The following is a 13,385-nucleotide window of genomic DNA, read 5'->3' on the forward strand; positions in this document are numbered from 1 at the left end:
AGTCACAGTTCTGTCACATCCTGGAGGCGTAGTCAACATTCCTTTATCTTTAAAACCTATTAACATCTCTACGATCATCAACATTTATAGCCTTTGTTGTCCGTTTGTGTCATTTTGTCAGTGCAACAGTTTTTCCTCAAGTCTTTCAGATAATTCTCATGACTAAGCCATATTTCTAAAACAGGCATCTTGATCTGCAGCATCAGGTATGTCTGAGACTACACCCTGATTTGTAAATGTAAGCTCCTTAGAATAAATCTATTCAGAGGGTTGAATCATTTTATGGGTATATTGTAATAGCAAAACCTAAAAATAAAACCTACTTAAAACAGCTCTTGCAGTTTTTTCTATTTATTTATTTATTTTTTTTTTACAACCACAGCAACGTTTTTGGAGTTTTTATATTAAACCTAATTTAATGTGGGAGCTAATTTTAGTAGAAACTATATATAAACTTGAAGACAAACACTAGGGACCCCCAAAAAAGTGCTTATTAAATTTGCCCTTTATTTGACAAACTCATAATTACAAAAATGTAGGCACCTTTCACCCGCATGTTCAGACTAGATGTTTGTTATCCTCCGACAGTCATCTTTGTTAAAGCAGTTCATAACACATTAATTCATGAAACATCATCATCCTTTAAGTGTTTTGAGAGAATGAAATTAAAGCATCTTAAAATGCGTCTCCACAGCTCATCTCCATGATGCGATCGAAGTAATTGTCAAAAACAAACCCAAACACGATAAAATTAAACAGTGAATAAGTGCAGTTAAATGTTCACCCAAAAAGAGCCTCAAACATACAGATTAAGCAAATCTATAATCCAAGGCAGCGATGCAGATTTCCGATCCCTGGTATTCTTTTAGTTTGAGATTTGCTTGCAATAACATTGTGAGAGAAAAAAAAAACAACAACTGTGTTTTATAATATATTCAGCACTTCAGAATGTTTGGCAGTAATGTTTTCTTTGCTTTCTGGGGTCAAAAAAAAAAAAAAAAAACACAAAAGGAAAAAGAGCTTCCTCAGAACGAGTCTTTGGACAGAGCGATGATGGTGAAACGGACCTCCTGAGGGTCGCGAGCCATGAAAACCTTACACACTTCTACGGCGTCCTGGAACACACAAGTCAAATCATTTAATGCCAACAGATTTAAAGGAAACTCTCACTGTCCAGCATCATACAAAATAACACAAACTAAAAGTGAACTTTCTATGTAATAATCTTAATTGTGTTTAGCAATATCTTACCTCAAGGAGCGTATCTTCTGTAGTTTTTCCGTGGACAACAGGGAAAGGCTTCCGTCCATCTATGTATGAAATTAACTGTTGCTTTAAATCTTTTAATTATCACCATGGCTGTGTATATATGTATATACACACATTTTGGGAAGTGAACATTTTCTTATTTTTTCAGTTGTTACTAAATATAGCAACAAAGTTGCTGAGTTGTAAACAGTATGGTGATTATTGTTAACAGAGCACCTGCAGACGTGACCTGGTGGCCAGGTCTGTCTGCCAGTCTGCTCTCACAGCATAACAGAAAGGAATAGTGGCTGATTATCAGATCCTTTTCAGAGGTAAAGAAGATTGTTTTGGGAAATCAGCCAATGTCTCAAAACAAAGGAAAATCAGAGCTGATTTATTGGTGCACCCCTACTTTCTCGTTTTGATCGGCTGTTTGTGAAACTTCATATTTGTTCCCTACGAAACCAGGAGGTTAAGGATTATTGCAAAAAAGCTCTTAGGAACTCTGGTCTACTTAAAAGTTAAGAACTGAAGCATCAGTTTTACTGTATCAAACTTTGGCTCCATGATTTGGGGTATCCGGGGTATACCCCCCAACTAAACAAGTGAACTTGAGCTTGAATAAAAACATGACTTTATTGTACATTTGTTAATACAAACGTGCTAGTACCTGTGCAGGGCGCTGTAATGTGACAAACCGCAATTAAGATTTGCGACATGCTGCTGTGAACTCACCTAGTTCGTATAACTGTCCTCCGACGTTCACAAAAGCTATAAAATGCAGATTGACCTTTTCATCTAAACTTGGGGCCTGCGTCAGACGAGAAATGAATTCATTGAGGTTAATTTGTGTACATGTCAAATTCAGTGCAAATTAATCTTACAAATGAACTTAAAGTTATTCCAAACCTCAGTTTGCCCCTCCTGTGCGCTAGATTCATGTGTGACACGTATGCTCTGGGAAAAACAATTGAACAAAAGAACTACATGAGTCATTTGACTTTTCTCCCTTAAAGTCCCTTCGGGTTCGTTTCTACAATTAATGTCCATCCATGCTCCCTTCAGCTTAGTCCTACCTCGTCTTTTTCCAGAAACGTGGCCCTTTCCTCTGGGGTCATTTTTGCCGTTTGGTCAAGGAACTTCTTAAGGGGAGAGTCGGCCTCTGTGAAGGAGGAGCAAAATATAAACGGTACAGGACTACTTGCTTTTAAATACAAGATTATATTTAAACTATACTACTTATTACTAAAGTAAGGATTCCTAAACATTTGTGGAAAAATCCCAAATTTTTACAGATGCAACTTACCGAAGTTCTCAATCTTTAAGTTAAATTAATAAAAGCAAGAGAGAAAAATACAAAAGACAACAACCAAAAAAAAAAAAAAAATAGAAACAGTAAGAAAGGAAAGAAGGAAGGAGAAAGAGGTAAGGGTTGATGGAAGGAAGGATGGAAAAGAAGAGTAGGAAGGAAGGAAGGAATTGAACAAACAGTGGGCACAAAAAAAGGAGGACAAAAGATCCAAGTATGTATCTTTGTATGAAGAATGGATGAATGGAAAGACATAACTACATAAGGAAGAAAGAAAGGACACATGGAGCGAAGGATAAAATGAAGCAGATAATATGACATTCCTTTAATAATTTTCTCTCATTGTTTTGAGTCCATCAGGGCAATGTGAAGACTATGGGAAATTGTTTTTTAATGTTTAGTTTTTGCATTGAATCAGCTCTAAATGCACTAAGGTTTGATGTTGTAATGCAACAAAATGTGAACAGATCCACGTTTTTTGGTCAGTTTTACTTTTCCTTCCAATGTGATTCACATGAAGTTAAAACTCACCAAACTGCAGGTGAGCCTGGTTGTTAGCCACTGCGTGAATTAATCCGATCGTTCCACAGGCGTTCCCAATAGTTTGCTTGATAAAGTATACGTCAGGGGAGACTCCGTGCCCCTGGCCTTTGAGTCTCTCCTCCTCTTCTTGCTTAAACGCCTCATACTGGATGCAAGAGAAAAGCAGCAGAAAGACAAGAAACATGTAAACAAACATCAATATTTATGTTCAACATTCATCAATGGCACATAAACTATAGACATCTAAAAATCAAGAGCGTCTATGTGTTTTATAACTGGATAAATATGTCAAACCTTCTCTGTTACAGGGAAGAGGAGCAGCACTGCACACACTGGTCTTGGTACCAAGCTCAGAAGCTCTGGATCCAACCCGTAAACGTCCCCAAACTGCCAAGATGGCTTCATGCCCAAACAGCTGACAAACTAGATGCAAACAGAGTAAATTAGCATGCACAATAAGATACACTGACATAATCTGGTTTAAAATACAAAACCCACTCACCCAACCTCCAAAAGATATATTTCTGGGCTTGTAGACATATATTTAGGTTGCGGAACCAGAAATGTTTTTGACAGTTCATTTATTTAAACATGTTTTCCTAAGTTTGGACATCATGTATACACTGCAGTATTTTTTTTAACTGCAATGACAGCGATTTTATTTTTATTTTTTATTGTTTTATGACAATACTGTAAATGTAGCATCATTGTGGCGTGGGCCTTGCACATTTGAAAACTATTTGCAACTCTTTATTTTCAGCACTATCGTTAAATAGAACCAAAAAGAGCTTACCTTGGTCATGACCTGAAAAAATAATAAAAGAGAAAAAGAGAAATTGGTAAATACATATGATTTATTAGCAGAGCCCCTACACCGGGCTCAGCTTTTGTTCTTATAGCTAGCCAGCACAGTAGCTAGTGTTCACATCCTTCAGAATGAATGGCTTGAATAAAACCTTGCAGCTGTGAAAATAGCCGATGGGGTACATACTTCTGGATTGGACTCCAGAGGCAGCCAGCGTGGAGAGTCCATTTTAGGTGTAGTTTGATATGTTGCTGCTAACTGCGAGCTGAGTCTGATTTAGAAAGGTCTGTTTGACAGCTGCGATTCGCTTCCGTGTCTAATCACTGCACATTGACCTGGAGGCGAGTCACGGGGGTGGTTCGCTCGTTTTAGCTCACAACAAACACATTATTTAAGAAGATTCAGAATTTCTCACGAGCAATTTTCATATTTTATGGTCTGTATATTAATTTTATATTAATATTTTTGATATTTAATGGCTACTATTCCAGTAAAATTAAAGATATTTCCTTTTACCACCCCCTTTCTGAACCTTACGGTGGATCATTCCAGAATTTGGGCGTTGCTCGTTTGTAGAGATGCCTCGGTTTTATGCCTTATTTTTCATAAATTATTCAAGTTAATTAGTCACGATTGTTTTTAACATTTTACCTGAAAAAAAAAGATAGTTTATTGGATGTATTTTCGTATGTAGCTCATACCCATTTGCTGCCAGACGGGATGGGTACTTTTTTTTTTTTCAAGTGCCGTGTAGAAGCTTTGAGTAGTAGAGGCAGCATCATACGTAAACGATGCCACCATATTGAAAGTGGCAGCTTTAAAGCTTTAAAGACCAATCCATAGACCTTGTCAGCAGAGAGAAGCATTAAGTGCTCCAAAATTGTATGACTTGATAAACTGCACTAACTTTAGACTTGATAAACTAAAAAGCGTATCAACACCATCAATGCCATGGCTATCACTACCCAAATCATCATAATGTGAAAACTTCACACTGGTTTCTGTATTTCTGTCCACTCTTTCTTTTGACTATACCTTGATTTCCAAATATAACAGAAACTTTAATTACTTTAATTTGAAAGGAAAAAAAACATGGACCACTGCTACAGTCCAGGATTTTACTAATTAGGCAAGGTATGATGCTTTTAATATCTGATTCAGGAGTGTCTTACAGAAAGATGAGACAGTTGTAGGAAACATGCAAGTTATGTCAATGCGTGCTGGCTCTTGAAGTGCTGACTTCAGACACAGTCTCCACGAATTCTTGAGTGAGATTTGCTTCTTGGTTCCCTGAAGTCGTTCTTTAGTACTAAACCTTGTACCAGGCCCCCATCCCAGATCTGTAGATCTATGTCATTTTTTGTATTCTAAACCTTTTTTTTGTTAGTCATATGTAATTCTCTGATAAATTTAATATTTTATTTTCAATAGCTGTAAATCATAATGAAAAGAATTAACAGGATAATCTCTTAGTTTCACTTTTTTGAATTGAGTAGAGTTAAATAGCTTTTCAATTACATTCTAATTTACTGAGCTGCCCCATGGTTGAAGTGAAACCATCAACCCGGACATGCCAAGTTTACTCTGTTTTCGACGAGAAACAGAGTAAAAACATTTTCAGCGAAGTATTGCGGATTTTCCTGTATCGTAACTATGGATACTCCCGTGCAGCAGATGGCGCTGTGCAGTTTTTAATGTAGTTAAACATACAAGAAGGATCATTTGGGAAGCAGCAGTGTGCATTTTGCTATGTTTTCAGGACCTCTTTGAAAACAAACACAGAAAGGTTTAGACTTTTAAAAGCTTCTTAATTTAAACTGTATTTTACTGTCAAATAACGATGCCAGCGGCAGAGGAATCACACGGTGAGTACTAAACAGCTATAAAAGGGTCAGAACTTCACTACTGAGATAAATAGGAACAGTGACAGACTTGTAGGGTCTCGGTTGTAAAGTTTCACCATAAAATGACAGAAGCTAGTCTTTTCCGACTGAATAGGAACACTCACTTTGATCTCAACTTTGTTTTTGATTTCAGCCATTCATCGATACAAAACAATGGGGATATAGATACACTAGAACACTTACCTAAAAAAGAAAAAGGAGAGAAAAAGAAAAAAGCAGCCAAATGTAAAAAGTGATAAATTTAAAAGATTGCAAGAATTTCTGACACTTGTACCAATAGGAAGAGGTGGTAAATTATGTCATAATTAATGCATTTGTCCTTATGTGGAGTTGTTCTTTTGTAATTTTAGGCATCAACAGAGCTGTAGACAAAATCTGCAGCTTGCCCCCATATCTGTTAACTGAAACAGTAAGTAATATAAAACTTAATAAGTTAATCATTTCTGGGTGTGAAGGGAAACGGCATACTTGTAATTTCTTTATCGTATCATTGACATCTACTGGCACACATGCAACTTCTGAAATGCGGCGAGTAAAAGCGAGGAGACTAACATGTCTGGTACGATTTGCTTCATAATGTGTCTGCCTTGATAACAGCAGGATGTAAACAGAGTTGAGTAATATTGATTTTTTGTGTGTGTGTGTGTTAACCGCCCTCTGCACAAACCACTCAGGATGCGGTTTTGGAACGGTTCAACTGCAAATCTTTTAATCTTCACAGTCTCAGCACATTCTGACATATCTTCAAGGGCAAACCAGTGGAGTAGATTCAGCTGAAATTGCTCTTGTGAGTCAAAATTTCTTTTTTTTTTTTCAAACAACCTCTTCCACTCATGTGAATGTTGCTATGTGCCCTAATGTGTCCTTTCCTCTTTTTTTATTTTATTTTGTTAGAAACTGTGGAGTGCTCACTTTTAACCCAGAACAGGAATTAGAACAAACTTGGAAACCAGGGACTCTAGTTTATTAGTCACTCTTTAGCTTATATTTTAGAAACTGTAGGGTGCGCACTATTTAGATGCTGAGAAACTCCTATTATTGCAACCCAGAAAAGGAATTAGAACAAACTTAGAATCCAGAAAAAAAATATTCCAGAACAGAAACATTTAGTTTTTATTATTACTTAGAAACTGTGGAGTACTCATTACTTTTACAAATGTAAAGCACACTTAGAAAGTCCAGAGAATACTTATCCTTATCTAGCATCCCAGAAGTCCAAAGGATACTTACTTACTTACACTTATCTAGCAACCCAGAACAGGGATTAGAACAAACTTAGAATCCAGAAAAAAACCTACCTTAGCAACTACTTTTTAGACTCCTATTCTCCCAAACAAGAAAAGGAATTAGACCAGAAGATACTTACTTATACGTATCTACCAAACCTGAATAGGAGTATCTAGTTTATTTACTTCGGATCAACATTATTAGCTTTTTCTTCTTTTGCTCTTTCCTTTGGTTTGTTATTTTGTTTGTATTTCCTTTTAATTCCTGTAAAGCACTTTATATTGCCTTGTTGCTGAAAATGTGCCATATAAATAAATAATTACCTTTACCTTTCCCCAGTTGTTGCTTCCTGATTTTCTTTAAATGTTTATCATCTGAACAGAGACTTCAGAGGGTCGGGGTAACAATCGATCATGAAGCTGTCCAGGGTATTACCAGATTTCTTCTGTTGACATTCAGGTAGTGTTATTCATGTTTTGTTTTGTTTTTCTCACTGGATGTGGAGTGCTAATCTGGTCTTTATTTAGCAAATCAAAATGTCAAATCACACACAGAGGAGCACATCAGTCTGCTATCAGATGAAACATCAGTGGTTTGTATCTCCAGGTCAGCTGGAAAGAACAACTTCTCTGCAGACGAACTTGTGTCCAAACTGGAGGAAGGCAGCAACAAATGGTCCAAAGCTTCTCTTCAGACCTTGCACACGTTGTGGAGCGAACATGGTGCCTCGGTTCGTGCTCAGCAGGAAGTACAGTCCATGCTGAGCATCGGTCAGGTACGCACAAACTTAAGAGCATTTCCATTTAAAGAACAGTTGTACATTTGGTCATAATCCAAACACAAACAGTAAACATGTTATATAATTTAATTACAGGATGTTTGAGGTAATATTTTGTAAAACTACCACATTTGTGAGTATGTATCTAACAGTTGTGTCCACAAATTGTTCCACCCAAGCTGTGGATCTTTGGAGCTCCCTCACATATACGAAGGGTCTCTTGGCTGCTTCTTTGATTATTTCTTACCTTGCCTGGCCTGTCAGTGAAGTTGGACAACCATGCATCACTTCTTCCATTTTCAGAATCAAGCACGTCTTTGTCTGTCATGTAAAACCCCCAAATAAAACAAACACAACTATGTGGTTTAACGAGACAATTTGAGATCAAGCTGAAGCTAAGGGGTGTGAATACGTATCGAAGTGTGTCCTGATAATCAGAATAGATTTGTGTTTACGCTGTAGCTTGTGGACATGCAGTGGAAGCTGGGGATGGCGGTGAGTTCAGACACGTGCCGGTCTCTAAACTCCCCGTACGTGTCTCTGCTGCTGAAGATCGTCGAGCCCTCTGGACAGATCTGCCAGAGGGCTTTCGAGATGACAATTCCACAGTTCCAGGTTGGTGTTAGTTGACATTGACTTTGATCTATATTAATTCTGACTGAATTATTCAGACACTGATGATATTTTCTTCTTTTTTTTTTTTTTTACTTTTGACTCTTCAGAATTTTCACAAGCAGTTCAAGGAGATGGCAGCGATTATGGAGACTGTATGATGTGCAAAAAAGCCAAAGTGTGCAGTTAGTACCAGTTTATATAAAGGTGAAAGAAGGAACAGCTTGACATCCTTGTTTTTTTTTCTTCTTTCTTGCCAGGTGTCTTAAAATGTCGACGTGACTTGCTGTAAATGTCAGCTCTCAGCTTGTCTCTCTCTGAGATCTTGTGTGATGCATTTGGAACCCTTTAAGATAAGAACAGCTGAAAAAGGCAGCTTTTAGGGTTACGTAATTTATCCTATTGCTGAGTTTCGCGGGAGATTTGCAACATCTGTTATGTGTCCATGATGAGACCGATTTATGACTAATATATTTTTATTTGCACACTTCGACCATAAATATCCATTTTTGTATTTCTGTTGAGGTTAAAAGACTGTTACGTCATTTTATGATTGCTTTTTCTGTCAGTTTTGATGCCTTCATTGAAATTCTGTATATAAGTCATGATGCACTTTAAAATAATAAAGTGGTTGTTCCATTTAGTTTTTGCATGTATTTTTGGATTCTACTGCATTTTCCTAATATCTGCAGCTTTTCATCACATTTTTCTCTTTAAAAATAAATACAGTTCCCTGTTTGGAAATAGTTTTAACTGGCTTCATTTTGTAATAGAATAGAAATACCCATTATTGTCCAATAATGGGGAAATTCCGGTAGGTTCATGGTTAAACATGAACCTGTACATTTTCTTTACGTTTTAAATGGTCCTTGTTAGATGTGGGTACCACATAGTATTTTAAAAACAACAAATTAGTTTTTAAAATTATTTGTTGTGTGCCCAAACATCCATAACAGAGAAGTTACCCTGAGTCACTGCACTGGGGAAGCTGGTATGGAAGAATATATATTTACTTCATATTCCATGTTGTGAAAAAAACAAAACTGTAACTAACTCAGACAAGAAGTCATGTTTTTTATTTTTTATTTTTTATTTTTTTTCATTCATTTCAAACAATTGTAAGTGTAACAATTTAATATTTGGACTTGTGAAATATTGTGATCCATAAAAATGAGTTAGAAATTACAAAAAAAAAAGAAAAAAGAAATTTAACAAAGCATACCGAAAATAACGACTAGGAAACGTGCTTATAAAGGTTTGTCAATAATAGACGGACTTTTTTTTATATTCCAATAACAAAGCAAAACAAAAGAGTTAATTTTGGAAGAAATAAATTAGAAGCTTTCGTATTGGGATTGCTTTAAATAAGACTTTTAACGGTGCATTTAAAAGTCGGAAAAAGTCAACGTAGACGTCATCACTCCACAAGTCACGTGACGTGAGTCGCCATTTTGGATATCCTTTGGATACCTTTTCTGTTGTTTAACAACACGCGCGGAAAGATAAAGAACAAGTCTCTTAGGAAGACGAAATGGCTTGTTGTGTCGCTGTCGGTTGCTCTAATCGGTCAATCAGAAAAGATTTGTCATTTTACCGCTTTCCTAAAGACCCAGAGAGGAGGACTTTGTGGGTGCAAGCTGTGTGCCGCCGAAACTGGAATCCCACCGACTACTCCAGAATATGCAGTAAACATTTCATTTCGGGTAAATATACCAGTCTATGTGTGTATTATTGTTATATTGCTGAATTGATTTAGTTAACTTGCTGACTTATAATTTTCTCTACACATTGCTTTCACTAACCGCGCGGGTTGCGGGTGTTGTGTCGAGTCTGGTTCCACCGTCTAGTTGCCTCCTCACCAGTTCTGCACTGCTCTCGCTCCATGGCGCCTCTGCACCGCGTTTTATGCTCATGGGCGGCAACCTCACGTTGTACACTGTGTACACTAGGGCATTTATAGGAATATTTAAACAAATGTTCTTGCCATCAAATGTCAGTACAATATTGTGCAGTACTTCTTTGAATTATTGATCAGTTCTACGTTCAAAACTCACACTTAATAAAATCTCCCGTTACACATTTTGAAATGCTGTAAAATTATATCAATTTATTATACTAAAATTTCTGCAGGTTTTTATTAGCGCATAAAGCCCATGTGTTTTAATTCTGAGACACTTCTGCAGCAGCATTCTTAAATATTCAAGTTAATTACTGATAATGCAATATTTTCCAAAAAAGTTCTATTTGTCTTTAGATGCACCTTCATTAACTTTAGTCCATTTGTGTTGGGATCAGAGGTATGGAATTTGTCTGTATATCAAAATAGTCTGTAAATGCACCAAAGAGATAAGTAATTTCTCAGCCAAATCAAAAAGTAGGTCAAGCTGTGGACTTCACTTTCAGTTTGAAGCATTCACCAACCCAAGTTGAGGGACTCAGTTGTCAGACAGCATAAAGTAGCATGAGATTAGGTAATATTTAGTCATTGCTGTTGTATGAATCGACTTTGTTTAGCACTAACTCTGTTTAATTTGACAGCTCAGAGAGATGCAGAGAAATATTGAGAATTTTAGAGAGAAAAAAGAAAAGCACTTGTAAGGTGTAAAGTAATACTGTCCCAAACTTTGCAATATAACTTCACCAAACTGTAGATTTTGCTTCCAATGGGGTTAAGATAAAGACCTTGTTAAATTTTTAAGCAGTGGGTTCATTTATTACTATTTACATCATTTAAAATAGTGACTCGCATAAACTGTGGTGTTTTTATAATTTATTAAAACCTTTGAACAACTCTAAGACCTCCTAGAAATGGCCAAGAATCTTATTTTATGGCATTTCGAGAAAAAAAAAATCTCTTGCTGAGAAGTTTGAAGAACTTAAGCATTTTGGAGTTTGCTCAATGTAGAAATTCATTGAGAAATTAATTGAGCATTCAAGTATAGATTTGCTTGAATGCACCCTTAATACATCATTGTAAATGCATAGAACCACAAGTAGTGGGTAAACATGTCTCTGCAGGAAAACCCGGTTTCAACAAATGAACAATTGGGATCTAGTAGATTCTTAAGGTCTGTGGCATGCAAAAACTCAAACCCTGCCAGTAATGATTAGTGGTATTTTAACAGAATGAGTAGATTGGACGATACTTTTGATTGTGTCCACAAATGCTTAATTCCTGCCATCACTTGCAGGGCAAAAAAGCAACAACCCTCTGTCTCCAGATTATGTACCCTCTATTTTTGCGTACACCCCAACTGCTGAAAGAAAAGCCAAAAAAAGAGAAGCAGGAGACAGCGAGGAACCTACAAAGAAGAGTCGCACCAAATCTAATCAAGTACGGGAAATGCATCAGATATAAAAGTTTGATTTAAAATCGTCGCTATAAAGTTATAAAAAATGTCTAACTGCTGGTGTTACGTTTCAGACTGAAATAATAAGTGCTGCAACTGCACTACTGGATCTCTCTGGGACTGGGCCAAACAGTGGGACAGCAGATGACGTTGACCTGTATGAAGAAGAGGTTGGTCAAGCAGATCTGCGTGGGGAAGAGGAAGAAGAAACGGGAGTGGAAGTTCAGACTAACATGAGCGGTGAAGATATTGACAGTTTGTCATCCGCAGTTCAAAAGTTGACTTCAGACAAAGAACTGCTGACTGATCAGCTAAAGGTCATGGACCTCTCTGAGGAATCGTTTAAAGATAATGATGAAAAAACTAAGGTTTACACAGGTTTACCGACATTTGTCTCATTAATGGCCGTCATGGATTTGATCATGCCTTGTTTACGGAAACCAAACTCGGCCTTATCGCCGTTTCACAAATGCTTATTGACATTAATGAAGCTAAGACTTAATGTCAGTATGCTATATCTATCATATGTTTTCAGAGTTCACTACAGCACAGTTGCAAAAACGTTTTCTGACGTGATCACCTTTTTAAATATCAAATTAGTTCCTTCTACTGTATTTTGGCCAGAACGAGATCAGGTAAGAAGTACAATGCCCCAACTTTTTAAAGCTACGTATCCCGATTGTGTTTCGATACTGGACTGTTTTGAGGTATTGACAGAAGGACCGTCATACCTTGAAACCAAAACCATAAACAGTTCACACTACAAAAGTCACAATACAATGAAGTATTTAATTTCAGTGACGCCACAAGGTTTCATTAATTTTATATCCAAAGGATGGGCTGGCCGTACGTCCGATCGGCTGGTGACGGAGAGCTGCGGCTACCTGAACAATCTTGCTCCAGGAGATGCTGTTCTAGCAAACAAAGGGTTTAGTATTGAAGATATCGTTGCTCTGCGTGGCGCAAAGTTGGTAGTTCCTGTCATCACAAAAGGTGTCAAACAGCTGCCGCACGGGGAAATCACAGAAGGCAAAAAACTTTTATCAGTTAGAATAAATATGGACCGAGCCCTGGGCAACCTAAAGCAAAAATACCCAATTTTACAGAGCACCTTTCCTATCAAGTTTTTGCTCACTGATCAAGCGGCAAAGATGTCGACGCTTGACAAAATTATGAGAGTCACTTGTGGTCTCTGCAATATATGTGACTCTGTGATGCCATGTAATTAGACTGACCTCAGAAACTCTTCCAAGTGGGTAGATTTTCCGAGTTGGTACTTGGCAAAGGATTCTTTAGGCATGCCACATCTCAGTGATCCCTGCATCACAGTGATGTGAACATGCCTGTCGAGTTCTGGACTTGAGCATACGGGAAATGTCGCCAGACTGACGTAAGAGCGTATTATGATTTAAGGCAGGGGTCCCCAAACTTTTTCCTGTGAGGGCCACATAACTTTTCCCTTCTCTGGTGGGGGGCCGAAGTCAGTTTGTAACAGAAAAAGTGTGACAATTGCAGGTGTGCCTAAATGTAAAAAAAATTATTGTTTTCCAGAAAGCACAATCAAATAACCCTCTCTGGGTTCTTCACAGAAAAAATCCAGGAAATAACC

The 13,385-nt window shown here is 37.3% G+C and overlaps 3 protein-coding genes across 3 annotated transcripts; 2 read left to right on the forward strand and 1 right to left on the reverse strand.

Moving 5' to 3' along the window:
- Positions 1 to 486: 486 nt before the first annotated feature.
- On the reverse strand, positions 487 to 4,227 carry uchl3 (ubiquitin carboxyl-terminal esterase L3 (ubiquitin thiolesterase)). Its single transcript, XM_015057007.1, has 9 exons — positions 4,092 to 4,227; positions 3,894 to 3,905; positions 3,395 to 3,523; positions 3,089 to 3,245; positions 2,325 to 2,410; positions 2,158 to 2,205; positions 1,984 to 2,059; positions 1,252 to 1,310; positions 487 to 1,115 (listed from the first exon to the last, which is right to left on the reverse strand). Exons 1-9 carry the CDS (start codon positions 4,131 to 4,133, stop codon positions 1,026 to 1,028), a joined length of 699 nt encoding a protein of 232 aa, XP_014912493.1. The 5' UTR covers positions 4,134 to 4,227; the 3' UTR covers positions 487 to 1,025.
- Positions 4,228 to 5,517: 1,290 nt separating this feature from the next.
- On the forward strand, positions 5,518 to 9,069 carry commd6 (COMM domain containing 6). The gene is made up of 7 exons (XM_015057017.1): positions 5,518 to 5,770; positions 6,160 to 6,218; positions 6,531 to 6,596; positions 7,419 to 7,495; positions 7,643 to 7,811; positions 8,277 to 8,429; positions 8,537 to 9,069. Exons 1-7 carry the CDS (start codon positions 5,746 to 5,748, stop codon positions 8,585 to 8,587), a joined length of 600 nt encoding a protein of 199 aa, XP_014912503.1. The 5' UTR covers positions 5,518 to 5,745; the 3' UTR covers positions 8,588 to 9,069.
- A 748-nt stretch (positions 9,070 to 9,817) lies between these two features.
- Positions 9,818 to 13,204, forward strand: LOC106962554 (uncharacterized). The gene is made up of 3 exons (XM_015057029.1): positions 9,818 to 10,129; positions 11,618 to 11,760; positions 11,851 to 13,204. The coding sequence occupies exons 1-3, from the start codon at positions 9,958 to 9,960 to the stop codon at positions 13,003 to 13,005; spliced, it is 1,470 nt and encodes a 489-aa protein (XP_014912515.1). The 5' UTR covers positions 9,818 to 9,957; the 3' UTR covers positions 13,006 to 13,204.
- Positions 13,205 to 13,385: the final 181 nt, after the last annotated feature.

This window comes from Poecilia latipinna, unplaced genomic scaffold (genome assembly GCF_001443285.1).
Source record: "Poecilia latipinna isolate Pla-1442-1.1 unplaced genomic scaffold, P_latipinna-1.0 Scaffold60, whole genome shotgun sequence".
Classification (NCBI taxonomy): Eukaryota; Metazoa; Chordata; class Actinopteri; order Cyprinodontiformes; family Poeciliidae; genus Poecilia; species Poecilia latipinna.

Bases quoted from the DNA above. Each gene is read 5' to 3' on its own strand.
- LOC106962554 (XM_015057029.1), top strand. From the start codon at position 9,958: ATGGCTTGTTGTGTCGCTGTCGGTTGCTCTAATCGGTCAATCAGAAAA. The intron at 10,130-11,617 runs GTAAATATACCA...CATCACTTGCAG, and splicing joins CAGTAAACATTTCATTTCGG to GGCAAAAAAGCAACAACCCT. The intron at 11,761-11,850 runs GTACGGGAAATG...GTTACGTTTCAG, and splicing joins GTCGCACCAAATCTAATCAA to ACTGAAATAATAAGTGCTGC.
- commd6 (XM_015057017.1), top strand. From the start codon at position 5,746: ATGCCAGCGGCAGAGGAATCACACG. The intron at 5,771-6,159 runs GTGAGTACTAAA...TTGTAATTTTAG, and splicing joins AGCGGCAGAGGAATCACACG to GCATCAACAGAGCTGTAGAC. The intron at 6,597-7,418 runs GTGAGTCAAAAT...TCATCTGAACAG, and splicing joins ATTCAGCTGAAATTGCTCTT to AGACTTCAGAGGGTCGGGGT.
- uchl3 (XM_015057007.1), bottom strand. From the start codon at position 4,133: ATGGACTCTCCACGCTGGCTGCCTCTGGAGTCCAATCCAGAA. The intron at 3,246-3,394 runs GTTTGACATATT...TCTTGCATCCAG, and splicing joins TCTTCCCTGTAACAGAGAAG to TATGAGGCGTTTAAGCAAGA. The intron at 1,311-1,983 runs GTGAGTTCACAG...TTTCATACATAG, and splicing joins AGGACAGTTATACGAACTAG to ATGGACGGAAGCCTTTCCCT.